At 50.4% G+C, this 22,270-nt stretch overlaps 1 protein-coding gene across 1 annotated transcript in view; it reads right to left on the reverse strand.

The window, feature by feature from the left end:
* Positions 1-8,173, reverse strand: part of PDGFRA (platelet derived growth factor receptor alpha) — a 35,384-nt gene extending 27,211 nt beyond the window's left edge. Inside the window, exons 1-2 of the mRNA XM_052780050.1 lie at positions 7,832-8,173; positions 533-593 (exon numbers count right to left, since the gene is read on the reverse strand). Of these exons, the coding sequence (XP_052636010.1) occupies positions 533-581 (49 nt within the window). The 5' untranslated portion in view covers positions 582-593; positions 7,832-8,173. The remainder of the gene's footprint in view (positions 1-532; positions 594-7,831) is intronic.
* Positions 8,174-22,270: the final 14,097 nt, after the last annotated feature.

A 22,270-nucleotide genomic window follows, 5' to 3' on the forward strand; every position in this document is an offset into this window, starting at 1 on the left:
TGAAACCAGTTTCTCACTCCTGCACGTGTTATCTCAGTTTACAGGCCCTTTCTATATTTGGCGCCCTGTGGCAAACCCTGCCCTCCCCTCCCAGCACCATTCTCTCGGCAGATGTCGGGAGGCTCGGCAGGCAGCCCCGGCGAGGGCGGTTTGGTGGTGCGGCGTGGGAGGATGCGGGGAGCCCACACAGGCAGCCTCGCCTGCACCACACTGCTGGAGAAACCCCAGTGGGGCAGGGCTGGGACAGCTGGAGGTAGGCAGGCTCACTTTCCCTGCGCAAGGCAGAGAAACCGGGGAGGGGGGGGAGGTTATAGCAGCTGTAGGGGTGCCAAAGTGGCTGGCACAGGCTAGCAAAAGTACTGCCTTCTCCGTAGGTCTGGTCTTAGCCTACCGAAGGGAAGGGCAGAAAAATAGTCTGTAGCCAGCTGGCAACAATTTGGCATTTGTTATTGTGGGCACAATGAAAGCAAGATTAAATACAAATTTACAAAGGAATAGGGGCGGAGAGGCTTAGAGAACTGAGGAACATTACCTGTGAGAAAACATCCCAGGATCAGGAACGTCCGTGGGGAAGTACCCATAGCTACCAACAACTGAAACAGAAAGGAGAAGGCAAGAGAGAGCCAGTTAATGGACTGACAACAGTATGAGAGGTTGCAGGACCCCTCTCCTGCAGTGCCCTAGCTCAGCTTCCCAGCACTCTGCACGATGCCATGGAGAGAAACAGCCTGGGGACCCCGGCTCCCACCCGCAGCCCATTGAGGGTCAGGCCACTACCTCCCACAAGGTACGTGGGGCCACAGACACATCACCGGCATGGGGAATGCAGCTAAGGCACCATAACCCCTTCTCTCTACTGACAGCGTAAGGAGCCAAGTCCTGGCGCGTCGCCCTTGCAAACAGCCTGCAAGCAGCTCCGATGCCCACTGCAGCACCCAGGACTGAGCCCACAGGAACACCCCTGCACAGAGGCAGTACCCTCACAGGCATCCCTGAGGATGCAATGGCTTTATGCAGTAAGCTCTGACCTTATAGCTGCAAGCAGCTTTTATGGGAGAAAAAGCATATTTTGAAGCTACTTTTATTACAACTAGTACAATCCTGAGTGGTATTTTTGTTTTGCCATTGTACATATGTATATATATAGCTTAGTGAATACAATGTAATACAATAGTGTTTATTGCTTATTTAGCAAGAATTCCCTTGATCGAGAGGCATGCTATTTAAAACATATGCTGAAATCTTCTAATGGAGTAAATCCATGACAGACTGCAGGCCAGCACTGCCACTCGCAGAGCATCTCTTCTCCCCAACACTGTGGAGAATCATAGATCATATGCGATAATTTCCGCTTTCAAACACATAATCCTAAGGCATCAGTCCTGAAGAGGCAACAATAGCAATAAGCATCTATGTAATTTTTGTGCCATCTAACGACATTTCTACTTAAAACCCTCAAGCAGCCTGCTAGGTAATTTCCAGAGGAGAAGCTCCTACAACCCCTGCTCCCATTGAAATCAATGGACATTTTGTTGGTGACTTTAATAGTAACTGGATTTGGCCCAAAGCCAATTTAGATTTAAAAAAGACTGCATGGAAGAGCCTTTAATCTGAAACACAGACCGAGGAGTAAAATAAAAGATGATGTGCCAAGATAGGGACTACTTTTCAAAGGTTCTGGAGAGTTTCTATTCACCCTCTGGTATCCAGTTCCTGATGCTGAGATAGGAAAGCCCATAGGTCCATCTAGTTACTACAACTATGCCAGTGCCATATGAGAGTTAAATGCTTATATCATGCCAAGGAGTGTTTCTGAACTAGTCCTGCTTTCCTCCTACAACGTGTGGAGCAGATAGCATGCCTTTGCAATGCAAAAAGTATTTGATACTCGAATCAAACCTAAGGGTCTCAGAAGCAGGATTAGAAGACTTACAGACTACCAGCCTCAAAAACATGTACGAACTACTTCGGAAATTCAGCTGACAACGTTCCAGCAAAGACAAGGCATTTTGCCTGATTCTTCAATTAGCAATAATTGCCATGTGTTTATGTATCTGTCTCCCACTGATAACAGACTCTTGGATATCAAAGAAGTCCCTCGGTTTCAGCCTCCTTACTCATTTTTATCACATTTATATCCTGAAATTTTTTCTGATAAAGTAACTCGCTGTAAATCTTTAAAGACTTACCATGGTCTGCCTTATTGATCTGACTTCTAGCCTCCCAAGATCCACAAGACAATGTTACCCCACTGTCTGCCAAGTTTCCTTCTGCTTTTTCTCTCTGAAAAGACAGATCTCTCCCCCTTTTGTGTTGTTTTTCCAGACTATTCAGTGCAAGTGATGCAGCACAGAAGGAGAAAAAAAACAAAGCTAGCTCATCTCTTGTACACCAGTCTGTAGAAGCTCTGCTGAAGTGGACTTGCACTGTTGCAGAGCTGTGTGTGTAAGTGAGAACTGAAGCCCCACGGCTATACTGGTGTAAGTACAAGTGATGGCATTTCCAAAGTGCTACTTTGAATTTGCTGTCTTGGTTGGGCTGCCACAGAAATCAGTAAGAGCTGAGTGCCTCAATCTACTGTTGCAGTTTAAAAACACAAGGACTTAACTAAATTTGCATTTTTCATTTGGCTATTCTTTCAAAACCCAGAGCTTTGATCTTTCCTCAGTGATCCGTTAATCTCATCAAGACCCAGAGCAACACTTCCTTGCTGTGAAAGATAGAATAATGTACCAAGGATTCACCATCATCCGTACTCAAAATCTATTTGAACTGGATTTAGTTGCATCATGCATCTGACTTAAGCATGCTAGAGTCCCATCACCAGCATATCCTCACACGTCAGTGCTGGAAGCAAGGTTTCACACAAGTACAATTTCACGCTTCTGGGCAAGAGAACGTTTACTCATTCCCACAACACCAAGCAGGTACACTTATCGTGTTTTTCTTTATTTACAATCACCTAATTTTTTGTATGCATTTATTTGGCTTTTTTGCCTTCCTTACGGCAGAGCAGCCCTCGTTGTCCTAAATCACCCAGATCTCAGCTCTGAATAAATACATCAGGTTCAGTTCCTAACACCATTCAATCAAATGACAAATTGGTGTAACCTCACTGAAGCCAGTAGATTTATGCAAGCTGAAGTCCAGTATTGACAGCACACATACAACGTAAGTTTGAGCCAACCTTAATTCCTTGCATACTTTGAACATTGCTAGCTAAAATAGAAACATGGATGTATATAGTGAAAGCTTGATGACGCCACGAGGGGTTTGCCAAACTCTCTGCAGGGGAGGCTGATTGCCCAGGGTAAAATAGTCATTGCATCTACTTTAACCACTGAGTTTTGAAAGGATCTGACTAAAATCCTGGTATCTCTCTTGTGTGCTTTAGTGATAAAAAGTCAGGAAAATAACATCTGAAGAACTGTTATCAGCGAGGAGCCAATCTTCCAAACACTCACTGCCAAGCGCTGGCTTCCTACCAAGAAGGGTTTCATTGACTGCACCACAGAAGACAAAGTAAAATCAATATCCAGAAAGCCAATGGAAATATGTCTGTAGAAAATGGTGGTTTTCCTAGGTGATTGCTTTACATGTCCTAGAGAGAAAGCACAGTGGTGGACCAGGACGAGCGAACAGTATTTATTTTTTCATACTGCTGTAAATCAAACAAAGACCTCTTTCTTTCAAGACAGAAAACTAGCCCATCTACCAGAAGACTAGAGATTACCACACTGATTTCCTGCCAGCTACCCAGTCACGACAGTTCATCCTCTTGGCCACAGGATGGCAATGTTGATCCACATTAATGAACCAAATGTCTTGCCGAGCAGAAGGCAATGCTGGTCTCCAACGTAGCAGATGGAATCTAAACTGGGTCTCCTAGATCAGTTTAAAATTCAAATTTTGTATATTTTAATTTCATGCAAGTTCACCAACCTAAAAAAAAAAATAGATAAATAAAACCAAACTGGTCCCTATTGCTCTGTATTTACATAAGTGATAGGACAGTAGTTGGATTGCAAATCTTGGCATGTAATGATGTGATTATCCTTGTTATGAGAGGGCTGGATAATTTCAGTGGTGATTTTGTCAGAGTGGCATTCTGTCCTTCTGGGAAGACTGATCTTTTCCAGGAAGAGCTAAGGCCAGCCCAAGAAAAGAGGGGAACATTTCCTCCTTGTGGTATATGTCACTAGCTGAATGCAAATGTTCAGACAGGAACTCCCGAAATATGTCTTGGTTCCCAATTCCCAAATTGCAAACTTAGTTCTCCACAGGAGCAGAGCTGCCCTGCAGTGCTCACAGGTGGGTCTGAAGGTTTCACTGGGGGAAGGCTCAAACAATAAATGAAAATTTCTTCAATGAAGACGACTGGCATATTCTCCTAAAATGAGGCTTGTTCCACATCCAAGTTATTTGCATCCAGCATAGCCTGTACGCAGGAATAACTACGCACCAAGACTAGCCCAGTGCTGGGCTCCTGCAGAGAGCTTCAGGCTCTGCAGGACACACAGTGATGGCTGCTACCCAATGTGCCTTCAAGCCAGCCTCAATTCTTCAGCCTAACCCTCAAGGACAGACTCCACATGCAGCCTAGGAGCTAAAGTGGGGAGAAATTCGCAAAGTTTAAATTTCCCCACTCGGTCCAGAGAGGATTTTCCAGACTGTCTCAGCAAACAGCCAAAAGACTGGCACTTCCAAGGAATACATCTCACTTAGATTCTCGGGATCAAATCAAAGAACACCTCAGATCGCAACTCAAGTGCTCAGAAGCATTGCATGGAAAAACCAATCCATCTCTGTTGACCACAAGAGCTAAGAAGCCTAGCTGTTGCAAACTTTTCCCCTGGGTGCCCATGCAAAGCTTTATTGGCTTGAAAGAGATGAGTCAAGCAGGAGAGCAAGGCAAGAGGGAGAGAAAGGATTGTTTGCTTACTTGCTTGCTTTTTTTAAATTATCATCAGTTTTTGCCACCACCAGGAAAAAAAACCTCTCAGGAGTCATTCCCTGGTCTTTAAAACAAGTGGAGCAAATGTCTTCTATTAAAATTTTCAGCGTTCACATGCAGAAGTAGTGCCATTGTGGCCATGATGATCTAAGGATGCAAGTGAGGCGAGGACTGTATAAAGTTATACATTTCACCCTCACTTTTAGACCAACTGGAAATAACCAGCAAGGTCTAGGGTATGCAAGACTTTTTCTGTCTATATACATTGTACTCGAATCCTAGCTTGATACTGTAGTACTGTGGAGAGGCTTTTTATTAAAATATTTATTACTTCCTGCTTTCTTGAAACCTAATACCTATATATTACTCTCACAGCCACATGAAGATTTCCCATATATCAACTAGCAAATAACAGCGAAGATGGCCCCAGTGCCTGATGGCAGCTGGACTGGCACACCTCCTGCCCCTTGGTGCCTGGAAAGGAGTACCAGAACAAGGGGTCTCATTTTAAAGCAGCGGGAGAGCGCCTGCAGGCTGGGAGAGCTGGTGTGCTTGTGGACTGCTAAATCCCAGTGCTTTGTGCGGTCTCATTTTTCTTCAAACTTTTTTTTTCAAGCTTTGAGGTTGGCTAAACCGCTGTTTAGCTGAGGGCCTTTCTAAAATGCTCTTTGTTAACTAGAAGCTAAAACTGAAATCCCTTGCTGGGAGATCTTTCCCTAGTGCTTCTAGACCCAGAGTTAAAAGTGGGATCTCCACAGTTCAGATTTTGATCCGCCAATGACAGAGGAACCTTTGATGCCTGTCTCCTTGCTTTGATCCCGTCTCTTGCCCCATCCAGGGACACGGAGTTAAGGCAGCCGAGCTGGAACTCCAGCTGGGCTCTGCATCGGCCCTGGGAGGGCATAACAAGCCGCCCCCCTTCCCCCGGTGCGCCCCGTTGGGGAGACAGCGGGCTGCCTACAGCCAGCCGGGACTGGGGTGGAGATGGGGGGGGGGGTACGTTGACACTCTCCAGCCCCCATCAGGCTGCAGGCGCTTGCCAGAGCCTGCGTGCCCGCAGGGAGCCCGAGCGGCAGCCCCCAGGGAGCGGGGAAGGGCCGCGGCTGCCCCTCGGTCCGTGGCCCCTCGGCGGAGCCCGAAGGCTAGAGCCGCTGCGGATCAAAGGCTGCCCGGGGCACCGAGCAAACCTAGCAGGGATGGCAACTCCCAGCCACTTCGCTGTTTGTCTGGGAAACAATAGGAAAGCCTTTGCCAAGCTGGAGCGATTTTTTTTTTTCTTTAATGCGAGGTAGCCAGGAAAAAGAAAAGCGGGGTAGGGGAGATGGAGGGGGGCAGAGCAAAGCCGTGTTTCCCTCTGGGGCTGGCTAATTCTGTTGGCTCTGCGACCCGGGGCTTCTTCTCCAGCCCCCTCCATCGGGCGAGGCACGGACCCTGAGGGCGCGGGGTCCGGAGAGGGGGCGGGCGTCTCGGCGAGGGACAGACATCGTGCCCCGGCTCGGAGCTGCGGGACCAAGGGAGAGCGACGTGCCCGGAGCCTTGGGGACGGGTCCGCCGGTCCCCACGCGGGTCGAGGCGATGCCCTGTCCGCCCCAGGCGTGCAGCCTCGGGCCCCGGAGGAGCGCCAGGGAGCTGGAACATTTGCAAGAGACGCGCCGAAAATGCCGTCGAGGGGCGCTGGAAACGTGCCCCCCGACGCGGGCGGGGGCCAGGGCATCGCCCCCGCCTCTGCCCCGCAGCCGCCTCCCCGCCGGGATGCGGGCAAGCCCCGGGGGCTGGCGGCTGCGCCCCGGGGCTGCTGCTGCCGCCTCGCTAGATCTGTCGCTGCTGGCTCCAGAAAAAGCTGTCCAAGTCCTGTTCTCTGGAACGGCTCCTGGGCCGCGGGATCCGCGTCCAAAAATGTTGAGCAATGCCGCGGACAGCCAAAAAGCCATTTCCTACTTGCGCCTAGGACTTTTCCAGGGGACTCCAGCCTGGCAGAGGCTGGCAAGTTTGCAGCCTCCGCTCTTGACAAAATCCAAACGGTGGCCGCGAAGACCGTGCCCTCCCTCGGGAGAGGAGGCGGTGGGCTCCAGCAGTCCGGCGGGGCGTGCGGCAGGGCTGGCGTTCCCGTTGCGAGAGGGGGCTGTAAGCTGGAAAAGCTCCAGGTACCAGTCCTGCCTAAATTCAGCATCTTCCCTTCGGCTGAGACGTGTAAAAAAAAGACGGGGCGCGCAGGGACGGACATCGGTTTGCCTTGGGGGGGGGGGGGGTTGCGTGCGTGCCCCCGCCCGGGATCTCGGGGCATTTTAGGCTAGCCGGTCAGGGGGAGAGAGGTGGGAAGGGGGATCTGAAGAGGGGAAGGTGGTGAAAAACAAAGGGTGGGGGAAGGGACGGGAGAGCAGCGGCGTGAAGCAAGCAAAGGATGCGAGAACAGAGGGAGCCGCTTACTTTGCCGGTGCGCGGCCCCCCGTCCCCCCGGGCGGGCACCGCCGCTGCCCGCGGAGCCCCGGCGGGTCGCTCCCGCCCCCGCGGCAGGAATGCGGCGCGGTGGCCCCCGCCGTCCCAATGTGTTTGTCATTAGCCCTGCCCGCGCTGCTCGCCGCCGCGCCCCGACGGCCCGCGGAGCGCCGGCTCCCCGCTCCCCTCCGCGGGGGCCGCCAGCGCCCGCCGCCCCCCGCCGCCTGCGCCCCGCGGGAAGGAGCCCCCCGCCCGGCTCAGAGCATCGGGGAAAAAAGGGGGGGAAAAAAAGAAAAAAGGGAAAAAAAAGCCCCAAACCAACAACAATAAATGAAGGGGGGGAAAGAGAAGAGAAGAAAAAAACAAAACAAAACAAAACAAAAAAGTGGGAGAAAAGGTGAAAAAAAGGAAAAGGTGGGGAAACTGCCCCTCACCTCTTACCTTCTCCTTTATAATCCGCAGCCCCACTCCTGCAGATTGTAAAATATCCAAAATATGTCCACGTCTTTTGTGACTTTCCCCGCTCAGCCGCGCTCTTTCCCTCCCGCTCGCCCTCCCTCCCAATCCGACTGTAATGGTCTCACAAACCGCGTCCCGTAATTGATTCAATGTTATAGTCCATCCTTCCAAAACTAATCATTTGCTTTAAGTAAATAGCTGTCAGGAAATGAAGCCCCCCTCCGGCCCCTTCAGAATAAGAGCCGCCCTGGCTCGCCCGGCGCCCCCAGCCCCGCGGCCGGAGGCGGGCGCGCCGGAGGGAGGCTCTTACGCAGGCAGGGGGGCCAGTCTCTGCCTCCAGATTTCACCAGCCTTGCAGGGGAGGGGGGAGGTTAGCCATATGGCAGGGGCGAGGGGGAGGAAAGGGGGAAGCGGAGAGTTTTGCACTGCAGGGGGAGAAAATAAAAAAACTAAAAAAACCCACCAAACAACAAAAAAACACCCGACCTAAAAAACTTTCATGAAAACTCCGAGTGCTCCCAATTTCATGAATGAGCCTTCCCTTCACAGACCCTCCAGGACGGTGGGTCGGGCGCCGGGCTCGGTGTCCACGGTCACAGTGTGAGTTTATGGATAGGGAGTTTGAGCTGGAAACGAATTTGCGGCTTCCTCGCATCCTTTGTACACCGCTGAACTCGGGCTTGGGCTAGAGAGCGGGACGGACGGCCGTGAGCCAGCCAGGAGCAGGCGGCGCTGAGAGAGAGGGGAGAGAGGCATCACTAACTTTTATGAATGAAAGACACAACGAAAGGTAACCTTCGCCAGGAGCCGGCCCCCGCAAACCCCGCTGCTCCGACGGGACCGGGAAAGCTCTTCTCTTCCTCTCCGCCTTGCTTTGCCCAGCGCGAGCAAACCCCAGTAACAACCGAGCCAGGGGGCACGGCGAGGGCCGGAGGTGCCTGCGGAGGCGAGGGCAGCGCACGTCCGAGCCCGTCCTGTTTGAACACGCTCCAGACGGAGCTTTGATCCCCGCCGGGGAGCCAGCACCGGGTATCTCTGCTTTGTTGGCCGTCGCTATCTGCTGGCGATAAGGGGCGGCCGGGGGAGCTGCCGGGGAGCTGCCCTCGCAGCCCTTCTGCTGCAGGCTCCGTGCGGGAAGAGGCGAGCGGGGCCGGCGGGGCGATGCGGCGGCCGCGGGAGAGGGGGCAGTGCAGCCCCAGGAAAGGAGCGGCGCGGGAGGCCCCTGCCTGCCCGCCCGCCCGCCTGCCTGCCTACCCGCCTGCCCGCCTCCTGGAGAGGGCACGGGCCCGAGAGCTGCGCCCCGGGGCTTCTCCCGCTTCCTCCCCTCCCCGGTCTGGCCCTCCCGCCGCCCGCACCTCTTTTTTCCTCTTAGAATTTAACAAAAGAAAAGTTTGTTCTCGAAGTCAAGCGCCAGGATCCGGTCTTTTTTCTCTGTCCTAAGCGAAGGGGAATTAAACCTCTGAAGCGAAGATGCCCCGAAGGGAATGGGGGCAGAAAGGAGACCCGGCTCCCGTGACAAGCGCGCTCAGGCTGAGGTGCCCCGGGCTGGGCTCGCAGGGTCCCCGGCGGCGCTCCCGGCCCTTTGCACGCCCCTCCACTAGGGCATCCTCGGCTCGGGTGAGTGCACAACCCCGCTATTGCTTCCACATGTTCCTCCAGGAAATCATCGGAGTCAGAGCTGTGAGGAGCCCCTGGTCGGAATGCTAACAGGATACCGTAATGCTTGTGAATAAACAACAGGCTCCCAGTGAGTCAAAAGCATGGCAAAAAAACAAAACAAAACAAAACAAAAACAACCCAGGAAAAAAAAACACACCCTGGAACTCTCTACCTGGGGGGGAGGGCGGCGAGCGCACCCAGCAGCCCGAACCCCTTAATTTGTGGAGGGAAAAGTCCTGTCATCACTTAGGTCGGAGCTGCGGGCTCCCGCAGGCTTAAGCCCCACGAAGATGTGCGGTTCAGGCCGACGGCAGCAACTGCCTGTGAGCTCCGAGGCGATCCTGCCGGGCTCGGGCCGTGATTTACCGGCGTGAACGTATCTGGTTGAACGTGCGGGGAGGTTGAGGTGATTCCTGGCCAAGTACCGTCAGGGTGGGACGTGATGCGAGAGCTGCTCTTGCAAACAGAAAGGAGCAAAAGGAAAGGGGAGGAGGCGCCTTCTGGTTGCCATTACCTGCCTTATTTGAATAATGCCTTTGTCATGATCATTATCGAGCGGTCGTTAACGGCTTCCACGTGGGATCTCACAAGACCCAGCGAAAAATCAAAATTGCAGAGTGGGGGGGACCGGCAAAGCTGCTTGCCAGGCCAGACCGGCGCTGCGGGCGGGGAGCCCGACGGCCCCAGCGGGGACAGGGACGGCAGGGTCCCGTCGCCCCGGGCCCCTCCGGGGGAGCGGCGACACTTTCCCCGACGTGGCTTTCCCCCTTCCCCACGCTAAGGGCCAGGCCGCGCCGGCCCCACGCCCGCCGCCGCGGGGAGGAACCGGCCGGCGGGAGCCGGGCCGGGCTCTGCCCGCACGGCCAGGGCCGGGCAGCCGCGGGGCCGATCCCCCCCGGGAAGTGCCGGCGGTGCCTGTGGATTGATGCCGCGCAGAGGAGGTGGCAGTTAAAATAAACCCACCAGGACGGCTGCTGAGCTCTACCGTGTGGCGCAGGGGGGGTCCCGTCCAGGGGGGCGCGGGGGAGTTGGGGTTAGCGAGAGGACAGGCTGGGGGTGGGGGGATTTTTTTACCACTGCGGCCCCCTCTCCTCTCCCCTGCCCCTCCCCCGAAGGGCTGGATCATAAGGCATCCCGCTAGCCTGTGTTTATGCGGCAACAGATGCAAGATGCACATCTTCAACAAAACGGCGGCGCCCGGCCTCTGCCTGTTTATGCTCCCAACCTGCACCCCTCCGGGGCGGGGGGGGGTCCCTCCCCGGGCCCGCAGCGCCGGCAAGCTCCGGGCAGCGGGCACCGACGGGACGGGTTTTTGCAGGGCGGCCCTCTCCGCTCTCGGGGGCTTCCAGGGGGGGCTGGGAGGCTGCCAGCCGCCCCGCTCAGCATCCCCCCCCCCGCCCCGAAGGAGTCCCAATTTGCTGCAAGTAATGAGCCCTTTCCTGCCGCTGGGTCCCAAGGGTGAGCCGGGCAGCGTTTAGCTGGCTGAGGCTATTAGACAGCCTAATAGGTGGCTCATGTGGGGTCCGGGCGGCCTCCTGTGGGGCGGGGGCGGGCGAGAGGGAGTGCCCCGGCTCGGGCCCCGCGGGAAGCCCCGCCGTGGGGCCGCAGCCTTTTGTCTCGGTTTGATTATGGTTACCAACGTTGCAGCGATGCACTGTGCGGGGGTCAGCCGCAGCCTGCTCACCCTTTTCACCTTTTGGAGCAGGAACCCCTGCGTGGTGAAGAGCAGCTACGGCCTGGAGCAGAGACCCCTCAAGCCCCTGAGAGAGGGAGAAAGCGGAGCGGCCTCTCATCGCTTGTCGCTATAAATCTGTGCTCGCATCTGTCTCGGAGGGAGGAGAACACAGCAGTGAGGGCTTCCTGAGACAGAAGGGGAGCAAGTTAGGGGACCGCCAAGCCCCCCGGGAGATGTGCGCTGCCCGCAGGAGGGCCCTGTGTGCATTTACAGTCCTACCAGGGGTGGGTTTTTTTCTTTCTTTCCCTCTTTCCACAACACTAGATTCCCTCATTTTGTTTGTTCAACAGAATTTGGCTCTGAATAGCAGGGATCCCGTGTCACCGAGAGAACAGGGAGCCAGACAAAAGAAATTAACGTTGCACAGCCTGCCCTCCCCAACCTTTATTTTGATTCCCCACATGGTTGGTTAAGGTAGTTCCCCATGCCCGTCGTTTTCCCACTGAGGCCGCTGCTGCCACAACGTCGAGCTGTTTTGCTTTCGTTGTTGCGTTTGGCTTTTGACATTAAAAGATGCCAAAACAGCCGTGGAAGCCTTATTCTTTAAAAAACAGGCTTTGTTTTTCCTTCTGCTCCCGCCCTGACTTTTTGACTGGGGCAGGACAAACAGGCGGCTCTGGCCCAGAAGCGGCCCGAGCCCAGTTGAGGGCTGAGGTAAGGCAGCCCAGAAGGCAAAGGCCAAGCGGGTTGTTCCTCCGGCTAGCCCTCCACCGGCGCCCTGCTCCGCGCTTCGCTTTGCCCCGGCCCCCCCCAGCCCCCGGGGCGGGGAGCCCCGGGCCCCGCCACCGCACCGACGGGGCGGGGGGGGGGAGCAGACCCGCCCTGCCTGCCGGCACTGCCGGAGCTGCCCTTGGCCCTGCAGCTGCCCTTCGCCGCTGGCCGGCCGACCGAGGGTTCCCGGGGCAGCCCCGCCGCCGCCCGCGACACTAGAGGGCACCGGAGCCCGCAGCGAGCCCAGCCCAGCCGGGGCACCGCACGCCCCGCCAGCCTTTGGTGTCCCTGTTGTTAATTAAGGGATCGACCGGGTTTGGAGAGGATGGTGAAGCGGGGCCGGCCTCCCGTCCCGGAGAATCCGAGGGCTTCATCCCTGCAGGTCCAGCCCTGCAGCAGCTCGGGGGATGTGGCATGCTGCAAGTAAAGCAGAGAGCACAATTCCTCCCGTGCCACAAATGAGAAGTTTTCCCTCTGAAATCAAAGGACCTCCTCTGCTGATTCAGCCCAGGTTTGATTTCGGTTCATAACTCCCGAGACCATTATCTCTGCCTTTGTTCTTCCAAGCTGCAGCAATTAATGGCTTACAGCAGGACGAAAATACAGCCAGACTAGGCTGCTTTGGTTCTGCGTCTATTTATTATTAGTACCAGCTTTGCCCCCTCGGGCTGCTGTGCTCGGGACCCAGCCCTGAGTTCTGCACGGGGGAGCTGGCTGCTGTGGAGGCCACCCTGGCCATAGTGGTCACGGCCACCCTGGCCATAGTGGTCACAGTCATCCTTGACGCGACGGGCATGGGCCAGCCCTGGTCTGTGTCAGTGTCAGTCCCCGTGCGTGCCTGGGCTGACCATGTCCACCGTACATCCCTCCCACGGGCACGGAAGAGCCAAGCTAGGCTGAGCACCACAAAGTGCCAAACTCGGGAGAGACCCAACATGTCTGTTTACTGACTACCCTGAACTGCCCATGCTCCAGACATGGGATGTCATTTTTCTGCTTCATCCCACAACAGATTTTCTTCTGATGCTTAGTGATTAACGATACATCCCTTCGGGATGATTTGCTGTAGAATAACTTGAGCCATGGCCAAGGTTTCTGAATTGTAATTGGCTTTCTAAAAGGATCCCTCTCCTCCCTGGATGTTTCATGCTCCAAAATACCATCACAAACAAAACACTATCCCTCTCTTTCTGTGGCATTGAGAGATTCTGAGCATGCGTCTCCCCCATCCCAAGGATAAAGAGGAGGGAAAGCTGTCAATGCCTCCTAAGAGCTTGCAGAATTGGGGTTTGTGTGGAGACAATGGAGGTTACAGGTTTCACCCAATACTTTCCAAAACAGGTCGACCTCTAATCCACCATTAGGAATTGCAAGAATCAGCATCCATGTTGACACAGTCAGCAAAAAGCTCCAGACCTGGAAACAAATTTAGTTATTCCTCTTAGTCATTGAATTCAGTCATTCATTTTACTTTTATTTACCAAGATTATGCTGGAGGCGCGTTGGCAGGAGGTGTGAATTACGTTGTCTTTCTTCGTGCAGCACTGTGTGTTTCCTGTACTCAAACACAAGATTGAGGTTAGTTCTGTAACCCTAATCTGTGATGGAAGAAATCAAGCAGGCGCCATTCGCACCTAGAGCCATTCCAAGAGTGCCAATGACTGAAGCCTGCACGTTCAGTTTGCTTTCTTTAGTTGGGAGACAGGAGGGACTGACACACTGAAAAGCCAGGGGAAAATGTTCCTCTCTTTTCTGTCACTTCTACAAAAGACTGTTTGGGCTTTTCCTTTTGTCTGAGGTCACCAGGTTTCAGTCTGTACCACCTCTAATTCTGCAGGGAGCACTTTCTGCTTCAGCTACATGTTTATTTGCCTGGCTGTTGTTGGCAGTCTTTTAGAGTACTCAGTTACATGCACTTCGCTTGGGCAAGGTGGTTGCAGAGGGAGAAATGCGAGAGTGAGATGAGAGGAAAACGCAGGTACGGGTCCCTTCCCTGCAGATGCGAAGCTACAGCTCAGGCTTAGCTCAGACAGGGGAGCTCTGGCATGGCTCAAGAACAGGGGTACGGCAGCATGTAGGTAGGTTTTGATCCTTGGACTGCTGGCTGTTTTAGTCAGATACTCTGGTTTTTAACCTAAATTATCTTTTGAGAAAGAGTCTAATGTGGAAACTGGGCCAGATTCTGCTTTGTGTAAATGTGGTGTAACTCTAACTTCAAGGGAAATATTCCAGATTGAATCTGGTATAATTAAGATTAAAAATTGGCTCTGGAAGTCTTTTCTTTGGCAATAAACTTAGAGAAGTACTGTGAAGAAAAATAATTCAAACCAGAACAATGTTTCAGTGCTCTTTTAAATAACATATGCTATAGGCACTTAGAAGGCATTTGTTCTCCATGGCAGCAGTATTTTAAAACTTTCACTTTGGTTCCACTAACCAAGTTAACCCTTGATAACCAACTGTGTTTAAAATAAGTTATGTACAGAGACTTATCACTTTGCAGGACATTGTCCAAATAACAAATAAACAAAAAAATGCCATTAAAATGATACAATTACTGCTGGAGCAGTAGCAAGCTTCCTCTTGCTGGTGAAGTAATGAATTTCATTGTTCTAGCCACAAGACAGGCATTGCAGTAAATCTGAATTTATACCTTACTTGTCAACAGTTGTTTTTCATGGTGCAAACTTTGTTATTTGACTGCTAAACTCAACACACTGAGAAGGAGCAATTTTCAGAAGGCAGTTGCTTAGTATCCCTGGGAAGCAAACTCTGAAAGGAGTCCCTAAAGGAATGCTGAAATACTGAAGACCCGTAAATTACTAGGCATTTTTCTAGCTCCCATGAATCAGACAACAAGATGTCCATTAATAGTTTCCATGTCCGATATCACTTCATTTGTTAGGCCCGTGTCCCTAATAGAAACTGTTTCACCATCATTTGTTTGCAATTGGTGAGAAGATGCTGGCCAATTTTTTCCAGGTCTGGCATTCAACACCAACAAAATCACAAGGATTTTTGTCATTCTCTTGAGTGGTCCCAGACTTTCACCACAGGTTAATCAGATCTTTCTTTAGGGTGTGTAGGAAAAGGGGGTGGGGGGGGAGAATCAGCTGTCTTTGATTCCTTGTAGCGTATGAAGAATACGGATTTGGAAAATGTGTTTTGCTCTTTTTAGGTGGAGTTGGGATGTAGGAGGAGTCAAATCTTGTTATTTCAAAAATACAGGTATATCAAGCTTTCCCCCCCCTTCTTTTTGCTAGAGGACTCCTTGCTGAATCAGTGAACAAAGGCATCACGGTGAAACTGACTCTTTCACAGAGCAATCTTTTAAGCTGTTTGTTGAGCAGGTTTGTAGAGTTAGGGAGCAGTGAGACAACCTCCTGCTGCGATGAGCTTATCCACCATCTTTCCTCCGCCCTGCTTGGGTACCTCAAGAGGGATGCAGGAAGCAAACGAGGGAGAGCCCAGACTGCAGCACTGAAAGGACCCATACTGCAAAAGCCACGAAGATGGGGCCCATTCTGATTTTACCCATTTGAGGTTTCTTTCAGAGAAAGGGAATCGTGGGATAATCCCTCACCTTCCTGCCCCCTATTCCCATCCATGTTTTTCTTCCTTTGTCCCACGTTAACAGGCTAAGTGCTGAAGGAATAACAGTAAGGATACGAAAAATGCCCAAATCAGAACAGTGCTCTTTGCTGGCTCTCTTTGTCCATCAGTCAAAGACACTGCAAAGAAGGAATAGAGTAGGAACAGGCCGTTTCACCCCTATTTTGTATTTTCATAGTCAAAGGGAATAGAAACATGCTCTCCTCATTGTCAAGAGAATACAGAATTTCCTTTCCCTCTGTCTTTGTGATGGGAAAAAACATTTGTAGAGCCAAAGTAAATCAAAATAAATTCTTGCAATTCCTATCCATCACTAAACTGACATTTTCTCTTCTCAGTTATTTTTCTCCCAGTGTGCTTTATACTACTATAAGAAAAATGTATTCTTTAAATCCATGCCTCTACGAAACTTTGTTGGGAAGCTCTCGTTAAGAAAGCTGCAAGCAGAGTCTCTGGTGGTCTGAATGAATCTATGAAGCCTGCTCTGATTATCCTTTTCCAAAACATAGTAGGATTTAGTCAACTTGACAAGATGAAGGATTTGAGGAAATGTTTTACTCCAGAAACATCAGCAGCTGTACAGCTGGGGGCTGATCAAAACAGCGCTCGGAAGTATAACTGTAGCCTCCGCTGTTAACAGGGAAGTCAGAGGCACGCAGTTCTGCTTACAGGAGGTTAAAATATATAGGTAGTTAAACTGTTTGAGTGGACAGAAGCCATTGTAAATATCTGAAGAGTCGAGTGCTTTTTTTTACTGGGAGACAAATGGTCCCGCAGCCCACTTAGCACCTGCCAGTGCCTCTCTGCTGCCCTTTGCCCTGTGGGGCTGCTTCCTCTGACAGCTTCTGAAGCTCTCCCGGCTTCAAATTCCTTCTCCGTATGTTGGCTTTTTTCTTTGCTGCCTATCCCAATATTGACTTAGGAAAGAAGGAGAGTTAAAAATAGCTAGCTCCCGTACAGTCTACAGACCTTCTGCCTAGCTTTGCTTTAGGCCTGTGAATCACAAACATTGGTTTAAACCATCATTAGCATCTGAATGGAGATAAGGGGGACAAGAGGAGCTAGGGTAGGCAGTCACCTTGTGTAAGTATCACCCCTCAATTATTTTGAAGAGTAGGAGAGAAGCAGGATCACAGCTGAGGATGTTTGCATCCCATTTCAGCAGCGGGGGTTATTTGGAATTAAGGATGTAACAAATTTGCTTTCAAAAAACCATCTTGGATCTCTCAAAGAGTCCACTGGAGCCTGAGTGAAGCCTGCTGTCATTCATGGGTAGCTTCGTTTCCTTCCTTCTCCTCACTGCCATCCTTGCCTCTAAACTGCTCTGCCTGCCCAAACCCAGGAGAAGCAAGTGTGAAGTCCCAGGTCACCGGGGTACGCAGTGTGAAGGGGGGGGGGGGGGGTCTGGAGGGGGGGCTTACTGTAGTGGGTGGCACAGCTTTAAGAAGGTCAGCAAACCTGGGCTCCATCAGACCACCAGAGAGAGTGGGTTTCCCAGCTGGAATCACTCAAACATGTGGCCCTGCACGGAAAAACACCCTCGCTCCAGTCTCCAGGAATGCATCTCTGCCATGGTTAGTAAAAGTGTCCCAGAATATCTCAGCGTCACAATGTTACACAAGAAGAAAGCCAAACTCTGAGAGACACATTCGAATTGGGATTAAAACCAACTGCTGGCTTCCCACCCAGAAGCAAAAATAAACCAAGTGGCAGCGGTAAGCGCAGGCACCATGGGCTCCCTCCGCCCAGCTCCACGGCTTCGCCAGCTCTGCAACTCCTGCAGCATCTCCAGGAGCCGCAAGCAGAAAGGAGACACCACAAAAGTCAAACCCAAAGTAGGCTGTGGTGAGGTGTCCTTCACGGAGAAAAGCTTTCAGATGTCTATAGCGGTTAAAACATGCCGGGAGTGACTGTTTTGACCCTGGGTGGATTCTGAGAGCAGGTGGTGAATCCAAAATATCCCAGCAGTGTGGTTTTCTTTGGAAAGGAGTCAGCGGTGAGAAATCTGATGTCATCCTGATGTCAGAGCTTGAATTGACACATTGATATGGCAACGTAAGGACTAACCCATGTGGACTTGGGTCTCTACCCTTTGCTGGGGAGGCCCGAGGACGAGTCCCACCACACAACGAGCCTGCAGATGTGGCCAGAGGGGCAGGATGGTAACACGCTCGAGGGGATGCTTGCTGGATGCCCTGGCAGCAACCTGGCAGTCCTTGAGGCAGAATGTAGATGGAAGGCATGCAGCCACCAACCACACAGGCCATGGGCTGCTCGCGAGGCTGCTCTTCCCTCGTCATATCTTTGTGGCTTTGGAGCCTGGAAAAGAGCATCCCTGTAGCTCCAGCCATGGAGCATCAGGAGGGTTCAGCTCTGGGACCCACAGGAAGGGGGAAGGAAGAAAGAGGGATTGTACAGAAGCTCTAAAATAGCCAAGAAGCAATTTTATATTTATGCTTTATTTCATTCTTCAGTTTAACAGTGGAGGCAGAGCTGAGACAGGGTAAGATTGGGTGGTGTTACACATCTATGATCCCTCCACAGCAGGGTACAATGCTACTGTTTGACATCTGCAGGAAGAGGGACTGAGTTTCCTCTGTGTGGTTAAGTAAAACAGAAGCACTAATGATAAAATGGTAAAAATCCACCCTCCCTCGCTCCTGTGTTCATTACCACCTGAAGCTTTGCCCACTGCCAAAACCTGGTGGAGCGCCCTTGATGCCAGAGGTGTCCTCCGGCCTGACAGGCATCTTCAAAACTGAGCTCTGTTGGGAAAGATCCTGGCACAGTCCGTGGTCTCCTGAATGCAGGGATTACGCTGAGACCTGGAACCTGAACCAGACCACAGTGCAAGAAATGCCGCATGCAGAGGGTACAGGTAGAGCTTGCATCCTCCTAGTTTTTACAGTGGTGGTGACAGGTCTCCAGGCTTATTGAAATGCATTGATGCCAGCCCTTAAATTCTCCATCTGGGTGGGGAGTGGTTTTGCTGATGATTAGAGCAGACATAGTGGTTAGGTCCACATTAGGAGCATGAGTTTGTCTGGAGCAGGGAAAATTCGGGGTAGAAAGAACAGCTAAGCCTGTGGAGAAAGCATAGGCAGAGGCTTGTGTCCTCTTGGTGGGATTTAAGTTAATTATGCACTTAGCAATTCACTAAAGCAGCTACAAGGCTACAAAGGTGCAAGTTTAGACTGCCTAGCATTTCTGTTCATATTAGCTTGGAAACCTTTGGGCCCATGTATATCACACATGAAATACCTGTCGGAGTTACAGTCCAGGAGACTGGGTTTGACCAAGTAAATAAAACGAATCAGCTTGTGTTTAGTGCTAGTTGTAAAGAAAAAAAGACGAGTCACTTCACAGATACAGTGACTTTACTGGTGTGAATGGTAACTGTTGAAATCCACAAAGTTACAGTGAGAAAAGAACCGGACCAAGAGGATGAGCCTGCTTTCTTTGAAGTCACAGTGATCACCCATTATGTTTTTCACTTTTGGAAAACTGAAATGGTAAAACAGAAAATCTGTGAGGACAATATTATATGTAACATGCTGTATCTACAGGGGTCAGTTAGACATCTCTCAGAAAAATCAGCGTTCTAAAGGTGGGGTTCTAAGAAAAGCTTCTAGCGTTTTTGTTTCACTCAATCTATGTTAAGAACACCACTGAAAGGACTTTGTTTTGGAAACACATAAAAACCAGAGCCAACTTTCCACTTCCAGCATCTTCCATTCAGAAGGAATGTGCAGAAGACCTTGATATGATATGAATTAAAAGGATTCTGTCTTTGCCAGCCCTAAATTCCAGGAAGTGGAACACAGCATCCTCATCTGCTCTTGCAGGGAACATTTGTTTTTACTCTAGCCTAAATACCAGACTGTTTCCTAAATCTCAAGAAGTTGACTGTTTGCTTAGATTCCTCAACCTCTCACAACAGAGCAGCAGGCTCTACGCAGGCATTTCAGGCGCTCTTGCATGCCGTCCAAAATTGACTCCTGCCCCTAGGGATTTAGAGGCGCCTCTGGAAGAAACACAATGGGACTCCACTGTGAGCAGAGCTGGTGGGACAGAGCTGATGGGACACACAGCCTGCCCGGAGGCCCCTTGGTGGCAACGCGCAGAGTGATGGGGCCAGGAGATCCTTTGCTATCCGAAACCAGGCTAACACACCAGCTTGTGACCTGCAGGGGAGTAGATTTCGTAAAGTAGATTCAGACCTTCATGAAAACCTTCCATAGCCCTGCAAGGGCTGCTTTTGGTTATTGCTTCTTTCCTTCCTTTCTGTAGTGTCTTCCATTATTCTACTTTCTGTGCACAGGCAGTGGGCATCCTACCCATCTAGCACACATAGTCCCATAGCAGAAATTTTCTGGCCCCAGCTTCTGAACTGGCGGATATTACCGAGCCAGTCCCTCGCTCCCTGCAGAGCAACTGGGCTGATACTCTCCGAGTGCAAAGTGCATCACTCTAGCAACATCTGACACTCTTCAAAGAGGTTGTATACTGCATCTGGTGGAGACCCTGGATTTGCTGCTATCATGGAGAGGAAGGATGCAGATAAAGAGGCTTCTGCAATCACCAGACAGCTATTAAAATTTAGAAGCCCTGATCCTGAGGACAATTGGGTCAATAAAAATCTTAAATTTGTCAGGATGCCTATGCCTGCTGTCAGCTGGTAAACCACCACCCTGCCTGCTTGCCCTTTCTCTCACCAAATTCTGCTGATGCTGGCATACCAGAAGCACAGGACTAGGGCAGCAGAGCAAATAGTCAAGCATGACGAAGTGTGTGGGGTTTCTCCTGGTTTAAAAAACCTCACAAAAAAGCAGTAACATACTAAATATTTTACTAAATATTTTCTGAAGTTGCTGAGGGATTTAAGTAGCGGGCAACATTACTCAGAGGTAGTATAGTAGCTTTTAATCTTGAAAAATAATTAATTAGACACAATAGCATATTTTGGCAAGCATTGCTCTTTCCCAAACATTTAAAAAAAATTATCATTGTAATAACTACATAAGAATTAATCAGGGACTCCGTAAGCATTTGGTCAAAACTCATACCTCTGGATATCATATATAAAAAGTCTTTCTGCTTGGCCATGCTACCTGGGGCCTGGGTTAACATCAGCATTCCCAAAACTCACTATAAGGTGGTTAAAAAACTTCATTGTGCTATACCCATATATACATCACCTCCTGTCAGAGGTTCTCTTTCAGCATCACTGTGGAAGAAACTTGGGACAGTGAGTGTAGCTCAGTAGGACATCTCCCATCCAAAATCCCTCTATAGCTAACAGTGTAAAAATCACTGCTCCACATGGGCTTCTGGCTGCTGCTAACATAAATGAAAAAGCTTCAACTAGCCAAAAGAGGTTACTGCTTTTTGCTGGAAATTTTTCACAGACGCTGGTGGGAGTTTTTTAAATTTTCTCCAAGAAATCTTTTCTTTTTTGACAAAATTAAGAAAACCCAAATTGTAAACTAGAAAAATCTATTTAAAACACTGTGAGGTTCTCATTTTCCACATTTCTTTATGAGTTTCCTTTTTCCCTTTTTTTTCCCAAAGCATATAGAAAAAAAAGGGAAAAAAAAAAGAAAGAGAGAAGAATACAAACATCCCTGCTGCATGGTGACTCTCTCCAGCTCGAGAGCTAACACTGAACACCCGGGTTATCTCAACTTCATACTCCAGTTGGGCTTGTTTACTACTTTGTGCAACGATGCAGGCGTGCTGGCTCGCTTTCAAGCTGTTGCAACAGCCAGCCACATCCTGAGATTCTTCCTCCATCTGTCTGTTGTCAGACTGAAGCACGTTCCCATTTACTGGACCGGGGACAGAGAAAAATTGGGTCAAGAGAAAGACAGGTCGATGCTCACTCCTTTGTGGCAAAACCAGCGCTGAAGCTCTGAGCTGTGCTGGTGGCACAGGCAGAGCAGATGCTTGCTGCAGTTCTGGACTGAGTCAGGAGATACATGCCCGAGAGAGAAGGAGATTGTGATGGGTTTGGTCTATCTAGGGATCCAAGACTTCTCTAAGCAATTTTGAGAACAGGGAGCGGTGAAAAACAGGGACAGGAACAAAGAAATGCAAACAGTTCCTTTCCAGCTCCTTCTCCTTCTGCCACCAATATCATCTGGTTAGAGCTGATGTGGCTGAGTATGGGTTTAACAGGCAGAGTGACTGTAATCCTAAGTGTTCCGATAGTACATCAAAAGACAGGATAGTGAAAAAATACATATTTTTATGAAAATATTGACAAGTGTATGGTATGCTGCCTTAAGAAAATGAGATATGCAGTATTTTTAGTAACACGGATGACAGTTATACAAGAAAAACTTAGAAGAATGTGACTACACACAATATTTAGGCTGATTTTTACTTTATTTGACAACTGCTTTGAACAGAAAATAGCATTTTAGAAAGATTTTTCGTTTCCTATACTCATATCAAAAGGATTTTGAGGTGCAAAGGTCACTCATTTTTCTAAAGGGTGTGGTGATGTAGATCAAAAAGTTGTATCACGGCATGAAATTTGCTTCATTACAAACTTTGATCACTATCAGATTGTTATGATTCCTATTGGAGAAAAACTTTGAAAAAATCAAGTCCCAATAGCACAGTTCTGAAATGCTATCTCTAGCATTTCTTTTGAAATCCCTTTGAAATCTTTTTGTCACACTATTTGTTCTTACTAGTTT

The sequence above is a fragment of the Harpia harpyja genome, chromosome 2 (assembly GCF_026419915.1).
Source record: "Harpia harpyja isolate bHarHar1 chromosome 2, bHarHar1 primary haplotype, whole genome shotgun sequence".
Taxonomy (NCBI): Eukaryota; Metazoa; Chordata; class Aves; order Accipitriformes; family Accipitridae; genus Harpia; species Harpia harpyja.